This window comes from Terrapene carolina, unplaced genomic scaffold (assembly GCF_002925995.2).
Source record: "Terrapene carolina triunguis isolate 2854851 unplaced genomic scaffold, T_m_triunguis-2.0 Scaffold231, whole genome shotgun sequence".
Taxonomy (NCBI): Eukaryota; Metazoa; Chordata; order Testudines; family Emydidae; genus Terrapene; species Terrapene triunguis.
The window spans coordinates 1,854,542-1,871,192 of NW_020664582.1; the positions used below are offsets into that span (position 1 = coordinate 1,854,542).

The following is a 16,651-nucleotide window of genomic DNA, read 5'->3' on the forward strand; positions in this document are numbered from 1 at the left end:
GCACCCAAACGAATGGGAGGCAGTGGTGGGTGCTGACTTTGGGACCTTAGGCTGGTAAAAGTGCCCCAAAAGGCTGGGACATTTATTTAGAGGGTCCCATGTGCAGACTCTAATGCTCGGAGGAGACAGCTGCAATAGGACCTCTCTGCAGAATATTTGCATCTCAAATGCATGTTGCCTGCAGAGATCTCACGGGGAAAACTGCCTTGCTCAGCAGCTAACAAAATACATTTCAGTGCCCCCGAGTCCGCTTTGGCTCCAGGAGCTCTGAGGAGGGATACACGCTGCTTCTTGAGATAGGAAGTTTATACAAGGCTGCCTCCTTATTTAGCCTAATACTCAAGTACGAAGAGGTTTGGCTTCTTCTAATCTGTAAAGGAGTAGGCTGCTCATGGACAGAGACCAACTAGCAAACCCCGCTCTCAGATTGGGCTGGCCCAGCTTTCCAGGGCGCTCTCATCCCGTAGCTACAAAAACTGTCTCGTCCCCCCACTTCCACCTTTCACCAACAACTCCAGGGTGTAACCTTTCGATGCTAGCCCCGCTTGGGCTGGGCACTCGTTAGTTGGTAGGATTTCAGGGTGTATGTACGGTAACCCCGCACTTAACGTTGTAGTTCTGTTCCTGAAAATGCGACTTTAAGCAAAACGATGTTAAGTGAATCCAATTTCCCCATAAGAATTAATGTAAATATGGCGGGGGGCGGTAGGTTCCAGGGACATTTTTTTGGTCAGACAAAAGGCATTATATACATTTTAAACATGCAATTTAAAACCAGTATTAAACCGGCTGGCAGCTCCCCCTACCAGCCCCCCTATGTCCCCCCTCCCCCCCCCCCCCCCAGCACCTCCCGCCTGCCAGCGGACCCCGCAGATCAGCGCCTTCCCCCTCCTCCCCCCACCTCCTGCATGCAGCACTCAGCTGTCTGGTGGCATTCAGGAGGCTGGGGGGAGGAGCAAGGATGCGGTGCGCAGCCTCCCCCCTCCCTCCCCTGCCTCCTGAACACCGCAAACCAGCTGATTGCCGCGGGCAGGAGGCGGGGGGAGGAGGGGGAAGGCGCTGATCCACGGAGTCTGCTGGCAGGCGGGAGGTGCTGGGGGTCGAGGGCGTAGGGGAGCTGATGGGGGTGGGGTGGGGGGGTGGCTGCCAGCCGTGGACAAAGCACAACTTTCAACAAGCATGTTCTGTAATGGAGCAGGGACGTAACATCGAAACAACGTTAAGCGAGAGGACGTTAAGTGGGGAGTTACTGTATAGGACTTTGGGATCCTTCAGGATGGGAGGAGTTGTAGAAATACTTTTATTATTAGATTATAGGGACAGGCCTCTAGAGATCACACTGATAGACAAGTCAAATAAACTAGAAGAATCAGTGTTTTCACAACAGGTAAAAGCTCGGGGGGTGGGGGGAGCAGAGACTTCCTCAGACTTCAAAGTGGGGTTTTAATGCCACTGAAGATAATTTCTAAATGGTCTCTCTCTGGCAAGCTGATGCATCAACAAAGCTAATGTTCGATGCTGACGGTAAATGGCGTCTCCTCTTGCTCTGTTTCAAGGACTGTATCATCTGTATGGAAAAGCTGGCGTCGCCCTCTGGCTACAGCGATGCCTGTGAGTGCAAGACAATCAAGCCGGAAGCGGTGGGGCAACTGACCAAATGCCAGCACGCTTTCCACCTGCTCTGTGTGCTGGCCATGTACGCCAACGGGAACAAGGTACTGCGCCGGCCCGGCCCACTCTTCCCTACGAGACCTAGCACGGCGGGGTCCTGACCCATGAGTAGGGCCCGGGACGGCAATACAGATACTAATGCCAGTGTCCTCACGGCTGTCATGAAATCCCGCTCACGGGGGCCCTTTTTCACCCACAGGATGGCAGTCTGCAGTGCCCCTCCTGTAAAACCATCTATGGCGAAAAGACCGGCACTCAGCCGAAAGGGAAGATGGAGGTTTCAACTTTCACTCAGTCCCTTCCCGGCCACCAGGACTGTGGGACGATACAGATCGTGTACTCCATTAGCAGGGGAATTCAGGTACGTGGGCGGCTGTCAGCTCCGGTTCTGTCTGTACAGGCCCTGCTCCTTGGCTGAGACACCTAGGTTCTGTCGTCATGCGCCTAACAAACAGAACCATGAGCTAAAGCTAATGTCTGCCGCGGTGGAACTCGTGTCACAACGCTTGTGGTAATAAAAAAAAAGAGAGAGAGAGATTGGATTGGGCTCCAAAGGATTAGACCAGAGGTGGGCAAACTACAGCCCGTGGGCCACATCCGGCCAACGGGACCATCCTGCCCGGTCTTTGAGCTCCCGGCCAGGGAGGCTAGCCCCAGCCCCTCCCTTGCTGTCCCCCCTCCCCTGCAGCCTCAGCTCGCCGTGCCGCCAGCACTCTGGGCAGCCGGGCTGCGAGCTCCTACCGGGCAGTGAGGCTGCGAGAGCCGCCGGCCCGCTCCAGTGCTCTAGACTACGCGGCAGCGTGGCTGGCTCCAGCCAGGTGGCGCGGCTGCCAGCCCTGGCGCTCTGAGCGGCATGGTAAGGGGGTGGGGAGCAGGGGGTATTGGATATGGGGTAGGAGGTCCCGGGGCGCCTGTCAGGGGGCGGGGCAGTCAGGGGACAGGGAGAAGGGGGGGTTGGATGGGGGTGGGGTCCCGGGGGGGCGGTTAGGGGCCAGGGGTCCCAGGAGGGGGCGATCAGGGGACAAGGAGCAGGGGAGTTGGATGGGTCCGAGGTTCTGAGGGGGGCATTCAGGGGGTGGAACGTGGGAGGGGGTGGATAGGGGGCGGAAGCCAGGCTGTTTGGGGAGACACAGCCTTCCCTACCCGGTCCTCCATACAGTTTTGGAACCCCGATGTGGCCCTCAGGCCAAAAAGTTTGCCCACCCCTGGATTAGACCACTTCAGATCCTCATGGACCACAGGGAGGGAGGAGGAGAGAGATTGAAGCTAGAGGAGCAAATGGGGATAAACTGAACATGACTAAGCTTAGGGTGGAAATTAGGAGGTTTTGAACCATCGGAGGAGTGAGGTTCCGGAACAGCCTCCCCGTAGGATTAGTGGAGGCCAGAAACAGAACTTATTTTAAGCTGGATCTTGATAAATTTCTGCCTGGGATTATATGATGGGGGTTGATAGCAGGAGACTAGCCTCTGACCCAGGAGGTCCCTTCTAGTCCTATGTCCTTAACTCCTCTTACCTACCCCAATTTTGGGTTTATCTAATGGAAGATCCCAGGGGATCTGGGCGCTACATTTTTTCCAAAGAGCTTGTTAACACACTTGTAAATCCATCTATGTACTAACTACCTCTGTGCTGTGTGGGGCATTCGATTCATACACTTACGGTTAAGAATGCACTGACAAGGCTCCCTTCATCACTCGGACTCCCATAATGATCCGTTGAGAGACTATACCTTGTGGGGGCTGCTTAGCCTGGTTGACATGTGGCATTTGTGTAGCCAGGAACTATTTTCACCTGTCTTGCGTCCTGCCCTAAGCAGCAGCGTTGGGCTTTTTCACCTTGAAAAGGGAGAAACACCGGAGATTCCAGGAAGTCCACCGGAGACTTAGCCATCGCTGCTAATTTAGGTGCTCAGATATTACGGTGACGAGTGAGAATAGAAAAACCCTCAATGGAAGGATGTTGAGAAGAGATGAACCCTTCTTTCCCAGATGGGGAAACTGAGGCACGGCTTGCCCGAGGTCACATAGCTGAGCAAGTAACCAAGCTTGGCTGGACCCAGGTCTCCCAGGTGGTCAGCCTGTGCTCTCACTCGCAGCAGAGAGGCCACCTGGTGTGCTGAGCCGTTGACGCTGTACAGATGAGACACCCGCAAACCGGTGTTTTGGCTGGCGGGCCTGAATAACCAGGTGGACAATGGAAACTCTTAATGTCATGCAAACGGCATTGTGGGGCGGCTTCGTAAGCTGCCTATCTTGGACTTAAATTTTCCCCCCCCCCAAAAATGGATCTCCAGGCAGGCCCTCCCCTTCCCCCCCCCCGCACTTCCCCAACTGCCTTTCCCCTTATGTAGCCATTAACGTCTGTGCAAAATAGGCTTTCCTCCCACTCTCCACAGGTGTGACTGCTCTCCCAAGGGTCATGCTGGGGAGAATCGATCCCTGCGCACACTTCAGGTGGTTCGGTTTGTAAACCAGACCTGGCCGAGCTGCAACGGTTGGATTCAGATCCTTAGGGCTTGTCTTCACCGGTCCCTAATGCGGACTACAGGGATGTGATCTCTAAAGCACGTTGCACGTTAGCTGGTCCATGTAGATCCTGCTGGTGCGCGCTACAAGCTACGGGAACTTTGTAGTGCACTCCAGCGGGGTCTGCATGGACTAATGCGCAACACGTTATCGGGCATTAGAAATCCCACTCCCGGAATCGTCCAAAATGTAGCCAAGCCCCTATTTTTCCCCAAGCAGCGGTGTGTTGAGGTCAGAGTGACCCACGTCTCCTGGTATGTCAGGGAGACTCCTGTTTCCAACTCCAATAACTCCAGCCCCTGATTTCATAATACTATCCTGCCTGAAAACGGCAGTGCCCAGAATCCACCCCTCTCTCGCTGTGAGTCGCCGAGTGAGCCCGACGTGTGGCTGGCGCACAGATCCTGGGAATGTAGTTGCCCTCTGCTCTGTCAGTGGGAGTGCCAGAGCGGTGCGGCTGGCCGGTCGGCAGCCAACGGCAGGGTGCGGGTGTAGATTTGAAGTGCAGGGCCGAGATGGCAGGGTAGCATAAGGCAGGTGGAGATGGGGGACAGGCACAGGTCAGTATGTCAGGGAGGGGCTCGTGCCCCATTCTCCTCCAAGCCTGGGAAGAGGGTGGATGCGGGAAAACAGCCCCATTCATCCCAGGACTCAGAGCAGCAAGAGGGACTTGGAGGATCAGGTGGGGGGGTGGGGGTTATGCCCCATTTTCCCCAAGTCTTGGGGGTGCAACAGGAGGAGGATCGTGGTGGGGGTAACCCCCCCCCCCAGGACTTGGTGCAGCAGGGAGGGGGCAGGTCTACACAGTTCTGTTCTCCTGCACACACCTTGTTGGAAAAATCAGTCAGTGCCGTCAGCCTGTGAAAGGAGCCGGCATTGGTACAGAATTGATTGATTGCCTTTATCTGTTGCAGGGGCCGGAGCACCCCAACCCAGGGATGCCATACACTGCCAGAGGCTTTCCCCGGTACTGTTACCTTCCCGATAACGAGAAGGGCAGAAAGGTAATGCCAAGACACCGCTTGGATCAGGACTTGCCAGTAACCGGCACTTGACCGGAGTCTGGCCTTTTTCCAGTGGGGCTGAATGGACTTAATTCAAGTCTTACAAGAGCCATGCCCTCACTCCCTGTCGGTGCAGTAACTGAATTCATGTGGTGGCTCTTAAGTTTGCAAACCACAAGCGACTTGCAATCTTAGTCCGTGGCTAGTCCTGATCGTAGGAGGCATGAAGTGTTTTCTGCAAGGGGCTGAGTGCCTTGGACTTCCACTGAGTTAAATGGGTGTTGGCACACAGTATCTGGCAGGGTGGGTCCCATTGGTAACTGCAAGGACAGTTGGGTAAAGGGAGCAGTTTGATAAGGGAGGCGCTGGAATCTCCATGTCTCCTTGGTTAATACCCTGGTGCTAGCTTGTACCCATACCGGGGATGGACTAGGAGCATTCCTTCCAACCTGAATACCCGGGGTTCCCTCGTGGGACTGCAGGGCTCCAGCCAGTTAGATTTTAACCGGCTATGTCACTGGAGAAATCTGCCCCCTGGAGTTCATCCAGACGCCGCCCCCTCCTTGTCTCCTCTACGGGTAACTGTTGAGGATTGACACCTGTCTAGAAATGGAGGATATTGCATAGATCCAGAGGGAGCAGGGCTTGCGTCTCCTGCCTCTCTGGGAGGGAAGGAAGTCGGCCTGCTGGTGCTGCGGGTCATTAATACTGATACTTACCCACCTTTGCAGAGTGCTTTGAGATCCTCAGGCGAAAGGGGTTAAGTGTCATTTCCCCGCATTGTACAGCCAGGAAACTCGGGACCAGAGAGGGGACGTGATCTGCGCCAGCTAGGTCAGGAATAGAGCCCAGGGCTCCCGACTCACAACCTGGTGCCCCAACCACTAGGCCATGCTGCCTTCACCACTTGGGCAGCGCTCCCACCATGTGGCCGTAGAGCCTGGGAAAGGAGGGAACTGCAGGGAGGGAAATGGGCCCTGGACTTGGGTAGATAATCGAGCTTTCCTCTTTGCCGTCTCTAGGTCCTGGATCTATTGAGGGTGGCCTGGAAGAGGCGGCTGATTTTCACCGTGGGCACTTCCAGCACGACCGGCGAGAGCAACACGGTGGTGTGGAACGAGATCCACCACAAGACGGAGATGGACACCAACCTCAGCGGCCACGGCTACCCCGACCCCAACTACCTGGACAACGTGCTGGCGGAGCTGGCGGCTCAGGGCGTCACCGAGGCCTGCTTGAGACAGTAACTCGCCTCGGTCCCGGCTCCGCGTTCCGGCTGTGCAATGCACGGCGAATGCCCACTCAGGCCTCTGGCGGGCGGCTAGTGCACTTATTCCTGTTGCCTTAAGTTCCTGTCTCTAATCACTTGTCGTGTTCTGAGCAATAACATTGGATTTGGGGGTCACGTGCTCTGTACAGTCTGTTTTCTGGAGAGCAGGTTATTTTTGTATAAGCAAAGGGTCCTGATGCTGGGGTCTCGGGCGTGACGCCGGAGCGCTCCTGCTGCAGCCAGGGCATGCTCGGGATGTGTTCCCTAGGTGGCTGATCAACTCGCTTTCGAAGCACTGGGGCAGTCCCAGTCCTGCTCCCTCGCTGCGTAGAGGGACGGCTTGCTGGCTCTGGATCAGCAACGAGTGGCCAGAAATGTCTGTCCTCCTCTGGCTAATCCACCGAGGCTCTGCTCAGACACTTCCGAGTGCGTCCTTTCTCCCCCACGTCCCCGGGTAGCTGATTTAATACATGTGCTGTGCTCCTAATAAACGCTGCATTGCTATGGAGAGTTGTCATTAGCCTTGAAGGAATCTCTTGTGTCTGATGCTTTAGTCTTTTTTTGTTCTGATACGTGGTCCTTCACTGGAGCTTGGCTAACGCTGGAGAGAGCCAAGCCTACTGTTCTTCTGCTAAAGATGGTGGTGGCTACCTGTCCTGCCACAGCAGGGCCAGCTGCGAGCCAGTGTGGCAGGGATACCGCAGAAGCAATCCTGCCAAGGGGAAGGACAGTTCCTGGAGTCCGTGGATGGGCTCTGGTCATTGGGACCTCCCTTTCATGGTGCTGTTGTCTAATTCGGAGTAGCGAGGTTGTCTGCTGCACAATGCAAGCTGTGCCTTTCCTGGTGGAGGCTTTGCAGATAGTGCCGCAGGTCTCGAGGAAAGAGAGGGGCGTGTCATTCCCCAGCAGCAGAGTCTAGGAGCTGTGGTCAATTCCCCACCCTCCTCGGATCTGTTTAGATTTGTGCCGTCCTACAGCATTACAGAGCTGTCCAACAGGAGCGGCAGCAGTCCCCAGGTGAGACAGGGTAGCACGTGACAGCCAGAAAACCCCTCCCCACCTGCAGCTTCTGGTTGAACAAAACCAGGGGCCCTGCCCCTGCATAAGGAACATAGCAGGCTCTAAAGTTGGGTAGGAAGGGAGGTATGAAGCGAAACACAGCTTGAGCCTTCAGGGAGTGATGTAGTGACCTGAACGCTGGCTTGAAGTGGTTTGGCCCACCAGACTAGGTGAAACACTCAACAGTGATCAAAAGAAGGGAAGTGCTGGCGCCTAGGTGGTATTACTACAGCATGCTCTCCTGTACTTAGTCCTCCCAGCATCCTCCCTTCAACTCCAGCAATGGGGCCGGGCAGGCATTAACGTGTTAATTGAGGAGGAGTAAGTGTCTTCCCTTCCAGGCAGGAGTAAGTTAGAATCATAGGCCTGGTCTACACTAACCCTCCAAGTCGAAGTAAGGTACGCAACTTCAGCTACGTGAATAACGTAGCTGAAGTCGACATACCTTAGTTCGAACTTACCGCGGTTCAGACGCGGTCCACACGCGCCAGGCAGGCTCCCCGTTGACTCCGCGGTACTCCTCTCGCCGAGCTGGAGTACCGCAGTCGACGGCGAGCACTTCCTGGTTCGACTTATCGCGTCCAGACCAGACGCGATAAGTCGAACCCAGAACTTCGATCCCCAGCCGCCAAACTAGCGGCTGGGTGTAGACCAGCCCATAGAAGATTAGGATTGGAAGGGACCTCAGGAGGTCATCTAGTCCAACCCCCTGCTCAAAGCAGGACAAACACCAACTAAATCATCCCAGCCAGGGCTTAGTCAAGTTAGTAAGGCTAAGCTCTGGGCTACACAAGGCAGCTTACATCAACCTAACTATGTCTACACTAAAATGTCACTTGCCCCCTTAATAACTCCACTTCCCCGAGAGGCATGGAGACAAGGTCGATGCAGTGTCCGTGTGGACACGGCCTTGCTTACGTTGACTGGTGCTAGCTTTCAGATGCCGTCCCACATAGTTCAGTCGGTGCAAGGACACACGTGGCCAACACGAGGGGCGAAGTGTGGACGCTCAGAAGCGATGTAATTACTGCGGCGGCTGTATGTTAGGTCGACTTAATTTTGTAGTGGTGTTGACGTGCCCTATGTCTACACTTCAGCTGCTACCCGGTGCTATACTTAACCCCCCTCCCCCAGAGGCAGTAACTAGGTCTATGGAAGAATTCGTCTGTCTCCACTGGGGGTTCGGTCGGCAGAGGTGTGGATTTTTCCACAGACACAGCTGTGCCGCTGTACGTTTCCAGTGTAGACCAAAGCTCTAATTGTGCCTTATGTAACCCAGGGGCTCAGGGTCTTGTCGAGCATGAAAGGCCCCATCTGTGCAGCCGGTGGCCATCAACCCTGTCGCTGCAGTTCCCTAAGCACCATGGGAATAGTTTGTCTTAGGTCAGCACCTGTAGTGGTGCCCAGGTCTTCAGTGTAGCAGGCTCCCAGATGAACTGTTCGGACAAGCGCAGAAAAATGCAGATGGTTGAATTGTTTCTTCAACCCTCAAAAGTCCCGAATGCCCTGAAGAGAGCTGGAGCACTTCCTCGTTCTTAAGCATCCAAGCAAGCTCATGTCCTAACTTGGACGCCCCTTCCCTCTCGGCCATTAGCCCTGCTCTAGCTGGAGCAGAGAAGACTCCAACTACTATGAAGCCTCCTCCAGGATGTTCACCCAAGAAGAGCAGTAAAGCTGCAGGAAATTAAGCCTGCTCTGGGACCAGGCACTTGGGTTTGCTTCTCCTTGAAACTGCGTGGGCACTGGTGACGTCCTTACACAGCGTGGGCCTTCAGAGCGGCTCCCCACTGAGAAGGCTGCCTGGCATTGCTCTCTCTGGTGCTGCGAGAAGTAGAGTTGTGACTGGGCATTGAATCAAGTGTGAACAAGTCTGATTTCTCACTCGTAGGGAGCTGGGCTGGTGCTTGTCCAAGCTGCTGAATCATGAATCCGTTGGAGACATCGATTCAATACTTCACGAGCTTGGAAGAAGCAGTGGGTGGCTCAGTAGGATACACACTGCCTGGCTTTTGGGGAGCTGGGTTGAGTTCAGACCATGGTTGTAACTGACCTAAAGTTACGGCCTCGTGTCTGGGCGGGAGCCTGTGCACAGCCTCGTCCACACCCAAAAGTTGTACCAATGTAACTAAATCCAGGCCACCCCCTAGTGCAGATGGCCCAGATACTCAAAGAGATTTAGATGCCTCGCTCTCGTTGCAATCAATGGGGCCAGGCGTCTAACTACCTCTGGGGAGCTGGGCCATCGGTCTTAGCTCGGTTTGAATTTCATCAGAGACCAGTTTGGAGGAATGTGGCGAAAGGACGCCAGGGAGAGAGAAGCAGCAAACCAGCAACGGCCTGGTGGCTAAAGGTAAACCAGGGCCAGGCACCAGGGTGGCCCGTTTCGGTATAAACACGCTGGGGGCGTTTTAAAAGGTCAGTGCGAGGGAACAAGGAACTAACCAAGCAGCAAGTTCACCAAGTACTGTGTGTGTTGTTCCAACCTCCTGTCCCCGTAGGGGGGTCAGGGTGCAGCCAAGTGAGGGCTGGCGTACGTCCTCTGAGAGCAGCAGGCTCTGCGCAGCTCCAGGCAATTGTTTGCACAAATGATGCAGGGGACGATAAGCTCTTTGCTCCGTGTTTGTACAGGGCCTAGCACCGTCCACAACTGGGCCTCCTCACTGCTACCGCAATGCAACTGACGTCTCCTCCCAGCTGATGGCTCCTAGATTCCATGAGAGTTGGGGATAGGCCCAGGGCAGCTCAGCTCAGAGGTAATCCAGCTCTTAACCTGTTTCCTCCTGGCTTGGCGAGTACCCCACGCCTGCCGCCGTGCCTGTGCTTACCCTGGAGTGATCCCAGACGGGAGAGCGGGCGAGATGGACCACTGGTCTGAGCCAGTTACGGGACAACTCCTGAGCTCGGCTGAGCATGTGTGTAAGTGGTTGCAGGACCGGGGCTTTAGATTTACTGAGGCTAAGGGTCTTGCTCACATCCTGCCTCGTTCTTGGGTTAACTGGGTGAGAGAACCTATGTTAACCCTCAGAGCCCTGCCCTGTCCTTGCACCACCACGACTGGATTATGAGGGAGCTGCTAGGGGGGCGTTGTGGGGAAGGGATTTGTGGGGGGAAGAGGGAATGATAGCTGGAGCCAGCCCTGTCCCTCCTTCCCCCCCTACCACGTTCCTCCTTCCTGGCTCCCTGCCCTGCTCTGGGGACCAGTATGGGACGGGCAGAACAGAGATGAAACCAGTGTTATTCCCTGGCACACGCTCCACCTCTGTGCTGGAGAGATCGCTGGCAGCAGAGACTAGGGGGAGGAGTTGACTTAGCAGTGGGACTCCTGAAGCTTGCCCCAGGGGTTGAGGGGCAGCTGCTAGGGACCGAGTCAAGGGAGGAGAGCGACTGGAGTCCGTTCTGAGCTCTGACAAGTCTGCTGAGATGGGCTAAGGCCAGGGTAAAATCTTTCTCAAGGGGTGGAAGTCCTCAGCTGGAAGAGGGAGGGGGAACAGAACAGCACAGCAGAGGACAGTGACACTATGTGGCATTTCTCACCCGTAGATCTCAAAGCGCTTTACAGAGGAGGGTGCTAGCGTCCTCTCTGCTTTACAGCTGGGGAAACTGAGGCACGGACCAGGGAGAGCGACTTGCCCACGGTCGCAGAGCAGGTCCGTGGCCGCAGGGGAATAGCCCCCAGCACGCTAAAGAACGGAAACCCGGGCAGAGTTCATCCAGCCGCAGCGCCTCCGGGCAAGGTGACAATCCCCGTAGATGATGCTTTCCTGACGCACTGGGTTGTGAGACCAGCTGGGTCAATAATTACCGTGGGGACGGCATCTTGCGCTTCCAGCCGTGCTCTGGGCTATTGTGCATGAATGCGACGGTATTTAGCGTGTGTGGAACAGCCTGGGGGCTCTCCCCCACCCGCTCAGCGTGGGGCTGGCCTCCACTGGACATTGTGCAGCCAGACGCTAGTGACCAGCACTAGGCTGCAAACCACCGAGGGCTGCGGGCTGGAGGGTGGGGGGAGCCCGTGTGAAAGGCTCAGGTGCTGAGCACCGATGCTACAGCAGCCTTCGCTCGGGGATGGGTTTGCGGTTAGATCCCGGCACCGGGCAATCAGCCACCATGGCAGCTCTCCCCAGCCCTGCCCTGCCCCGGATTAGCTGGGAGGTCTTTGGGCAAATCACTGCTTAGCCTGATGCTCCGGTTTCCCCTGTCTGTAAAATGGGGGCCCTGCCCTGCCGCCGAATGGGAGATGAAGACGGCCAGGCACTCGTGTAATGCCGCAGGACAGGTCTGAGCTGGGGAGCCCAACGTGGGGGAGATAAGATAGATTAACTCCCACAGTGACAGTATAGGTCTGAGCTGGAGGGGGGGCAAAGCAGAGAAACTCCTCCAATGCTGCAGTACCTGTCTGAGCTGAAAGCAGACAAGGGGTGAGGAGAGCGGAGGAGCTCTTGTAATGTGGCAGGACAGGCCTGACCGAAACCTCCATTGTCTTTTGTCTGGCCCTAGCAGAGTCCCTCTTGCTCACCCCCACCCGCTGCATTTCCTGTTGCCCTGAGCTTCCTCCTTTGCACGTCACTCGCGGTGTCTTTGAACGGAACACGTGGGGGTTAGTGGCGGGAGCGGTTCTGCAGTGCCTGCTGGGAATCGGGGCCCAATGCTAGAGCCCAGAGGCCTTATGATGCTGGTTACAAGGGGGCGGAACCGGCGGAGGAGAGATTTTGTTTCTTTAATGCTGGAGGTGACTCGTTTTTATTGATGATTGGTGTAGCGGCAGCGCCTCAGGCCTCGGCCCCCTTGGGCCACGTGCTGTACGTACCCAGAACCGAGGACAGTCTCTGCCCTGAGGCGCTTACAGTCGAAAAGACCAGCCAGACCCCTGCTGAAGCTGAGGGATCTGAGCCTTGGGCAGTGAGGGGCCAATTTATAACAGCACAGGCCGTGTTTTCAAATACAATGCGATCTCCTCCTACAGCCGCGGCAGCCTTTCTGAGCCCTGTGCATCCCGATCCCACCCGAGGGGGCAAGAGGCGGCTTGAATACAATAAGAACTGACCCCAAACCTTCCCTGCAAAGCCGGGGAGACTGATGAGAGCAGGGAATGATGCAAGTCATTAGCATGGTGCAGTGGCAGGCCTGGATGGGGGCCCAGGACTGGAGCAGCACCACTGGCAGGGAAAGGGGGGTTGGACGCCTGTACAGCTTGCAGCTGGACCCGGCCGGCGCTGGGAGCCCTTTGGGGTGAGCCTGGTATTAGCTGGATTGGCCGTGCGGCAGAGAATCCAGGTTCTCTCCAATTATCTATAGTGCCCAGGCCAGGGCCGATGGTTTGTTATTAGCTGGGGACTGACCCTGTATATATGTCAGCCAAGCCTCTGAACGGCGCTCAGGGGTCCTTCAAGCAGTGACTCGTGGCACACAAATGTATCACGTGGCAAAGGCGGGCCACTGCCCAATGCCAGCAAGCTCACTGGCAGAGCTCCCCCGGCCTTGCCTGGGAGCAGCCCTTGGCAGCAGGACACTGCGCTGCTGAGTCCCACCAAGTCCGCGGTGCTCCTTGCCGGAGGGTCCTTCTGCTGCGCTGTGATGATGAGTAGCAGAGGACACCATGGTCGCCCCGTGCAGCCGTCTGGCATGCCCTAGCTGTGTCCCCAACCAGGCTGTGTACGACCCACGGCTCTTTATTGTTTCCTATGGGAAATGGGTCTTAGAGCTGCTGGTAGAGCTGATTCTTCCCTACATCTCTTGCCATCACCTTGCTGCTTAGCTCTGCCTGGCTGCCCCCGCCTGGTTAGTGCTTGGGGTGGGGGGGTGTTGGCTGAGGGGGTTATGGTTGTGAATGTGAATGGGGGAGCCCAGCATGTACATAGAATCATAGACTATCAGGGTTGGAAGGGACCTCAGGAGGTATCTAGTCCAACCCCCTGCTCGAAGCAGGACAAACACCAACTAAATCATCCCAGCCAGGGCTTTGTCAAGCCTGACCTTAAAAACCTCTAAGGAAGGAGATTCCACCACCTCCCTAGGGAACCCGTTCCAGTGCCTCACCACCCTCCTAGTGAAAGTGTTTCCTAATATCCAACCTAGACCTCCCCCACTGCAACTTGAGACCATTGCTCCTTGTTCTGTCATCTGCCACCACTGAGAACAGTCTAGATCCATCCTCTTTGGAACCCCCCTTCAGGTAGTTGAAGACTGCTATCAGATGTTTCTAGGTGGACACCAGCCTGTGGTCTGAGGCTGGAGCTAACCCAGCAACCATTACTATAGAGAGCAGACGGGACCCAGCGTTCTGTTAGGAAAACAACTGGTCCTAGACAACCAGTGTGGGAGCTGTAGAGTGGGAGCTGGCCTCATGCACACTGCATGGGTCTGCTAGCCTATGTGCTTCTCCTGGGGCTAAGGTAACAGGAATCCAAGTTACCCCTAGATCCCAAACGGAGGCAAGGGGCCAGATGATCACTTGGTGTAAATCGCCATATTGAAGCTATGCTGATTTTCACCTTCCTCCTGCACAGAGTCCCACTGCCTGATTGTGATAATAGCACCGCGCTCTCAGCTAGCACTTTCCATCAGTAAAGCCCAAAGCACCTTCCAAAGGCGGGCGGTAGCATTAGCCCCATTTTACAGCGGAAGTCAATGGGGGCAGAGCCCATTGCCAATTGGGCCCTGCAGTCCCGTAACGAGGAACAGCAAAGAACGAGGTACAGTTTGTAAGCTGGAGGCAAATCTAATGGCAAGAAAGGTGAATTCGGGGGACAAAAAATGGAAACCCGCCGGAGATCTTAAAGTTGCTTATTGGAATTAAGGACTAAGTGGTTTAGCGTGTTGAAATGACGTTTCAGTGGAAATAGAGACGTGTCAAGAGATCTGGCTTTGCTGTCTGGAAACCTGCTGTCTATATTGAGTGCATTCATGTCTTATTGCATGGGCAGTGTGCATCTGCCCGGGTTCTGCGCACAAGGGGCAAGGCCTGGCTTCTAGCCACGGTAGTTATTGAATGAACAGTGCAAGGACGGGGCCTTCTAAAGAGAGGAGCAGATACTGGTTCCTTTGGCCCCATAAATCCCTCTCTCTGACAAAAATGCTCCCCAAAAACCCCACCCAAAATATCTGGGATTAAATGAGTGGCCCCAATTTATACATCTAGGGTGAAATCCTGGCCCCACTGAAGTCAGGGGCAAAATTCCCAAAGATCTCTGTGGGGCAGGATTTTCCTTAGGGAACATTTTGATGTCATCGGAAACCCCGCCCCCAGCCCCGCTTTACTCTCCAGTCACTGAAAATGCAGTCTGGCCCAGAGAGCTTCCTTTCCCTGGTGATTTGTACACTCCTCGCTCCTAATTACCCTTCAAACAGATCCACCTGTCTCTAGGTAATCACCTCAGTGCCGGAACTGGGGGCAGTGGCCCTCACACCGCGTTCTGGAGGAGTGATTTCTGCGCTCTCTGGAATGGCAGGAATGCTGTGTGGAAGCTGAGGGGGAAGGCAAACACGCCCAGAAGGGAGTGGGACAAGATAGGAATCAGCCTGTCGCCGACGCGGGCACAGTACAGCTCTAAAGCCCATAAGGCAGCACGATGCAGTGGATAAAGGCACCACCTAGGCTCTGCTACTTGCTCACTGTGTGACCTTGGGTAAGTCATGGGGGGGCCAAAGTTTTCAAAAGTGGCCTTTAAATGTAGGTGCCTCCAATTTGGGGTCCCAGTGTTGGACACGTAGAGGGCCTGGCTTGCAGAGGTGCCCACTCGAAGCCATGAGGCTCAAATACTGAGCCACTCAGAGTTAGAGCCCACTTTGGGAACGTCAGCTCTGGAAGGCTCTGTGCCTCAGTTTCCCCATCTATAAAATGGGCATAACGCTGTTGACCCATCTGTGTAAAACACTGTGAAATGCATGAATGAAGAGCGCTCTCCATCCACTAATCACCCCGGTTCTGTTTGTAATCAGAGGCCTGAGGCATAACGCTCGGAGCTGGAGTTGAACCGGACCTGGCGTGGAAGGATGGGTGGGTTTGGGTCTGTCCACTCTAGAGATTAACCCCAATCGAATAAGGCTGAAGCTGGAGTGGGTTCAGGACAGGTGGCCTGGCAGCCCAGACGTTGGACTGGGACTCGGGAGATGCGCGTTCAACGTCTACCTCCGCAGCCGCCCTGCTGGGTGACGGAGGACAATGCACCTGGGCGCAGACGTTCACGCCCCCGCAATGGGCTAGGGGTTCAAAGAGCCCCGCTCCACTGCAGGCACCTAACGAGGGGACAGATGTCGGAAAGGTCTGAGCAGCCGATGGGCTGAAAATCTGGCCCGGGGGTGGGTGCTGAGTCCTTCTGACCATGCTGGTCCTACACCTCCCTGTGTCTCCACCAGCGATACCCTCCTATCGCCGAGGGTCATTTAATGGGTGTGAGCGGACGGGGGGCTATGAAGACACTGCCAAACCCCCCCTCAACTTCAGGGCTTTTAAGACCAGACGGGGCCATTGTGATGCTCCCGCAGAACAAAGGCCAGGGATCCTTGCCCGGAGCTCGGCCTCTTGCCTTCCCAGGTGAGTGGGGTTCAGCTCCAGGCCCCTGGGGAGCAACAACAAGGCCCTGGGAGTCAGCTCAGCAGCTGAGGGCCGGGTGGAGCAAGGCAACGCGCAAGGAAACCCGGCCATGGGGACGTTCACTCCACTCTTGCGAGCCTGACTGGGCTTGAACGGAAGGTTGCAGGCCCTGGGCGAGCCCGGCCCAGCCTTCAGAGGGGCACGGCCGCGAGTCTTGGGCTCTCTCCGCCCCGGTCAGAGGGAATTGTCCTCATTCCCAGCTCCGCTACTGCATTTTCATTGCCAGCCTTCGGGGCCCTGGAGCTTTGCGGAAGAACCGGCCCGACCTGTTTGCTATCTGGGCCTCGATCCCCCAGCGAGGAATGCAGGTGGCTGGGAACTGGAGGGCGGAGGGCACAGCAGAGACCCTGGGGGCAGGGACATATCGGAACTGGGGGGGGCGGGGAAGTGGTGGGGGGAGATCTTTCCCCTCTGCCATGCTCTTCACAGTAGTGCCCAGGACAGAGAGCGAGGCACAGGGGACCTCGCTGTCCCAGCTGCATGCTCCAGATCAGGCCAAGACACACCCAGGCTGTCCTCTGCTGTG

The 16,651-nt window shown here is 55.9% G+C and overlaps 1 protein-coding gene across 4 annotated transcripts in view; it reads left to right on the forward strand.

The window, feature by feature from the left end:
• DTX2 (deltex E3 ubiquitin ligase 2) overlaps positions 1–6,963 on the forward strand; it is a 55,206-nt gene extending 48,243 nt beyond the window's left edge. For all 4 annotated transcript variants that reach the window (XM_026656531.1, XM_026656532.1, XM_026656533.1 and 1 more), the window contains 4 exons: positions 1,557–1,715; positions 1,871–2,032; positions 5,114–5,203; positions 6,226–6,963. In XM_026656531.1, the coding sequence (XP_026512316.1) occupies positions 1,557–1,715; positions 1,871–2,032; positions 5,114–5,203; positions 6,226–6,450 (636 nt within the window). In that variant the 3' untranslated portion in view covers positions 6,451–6,963. The remainder of the gene's footprint in view (positions 1–1,556; positions 1,716–1,870; positions 2,033–5,113; positions 5,204–6,225) is intronic.
• The last annotated feature ends 9,688 nt before the right edge of the window (positions 6,964–16,651 follow it).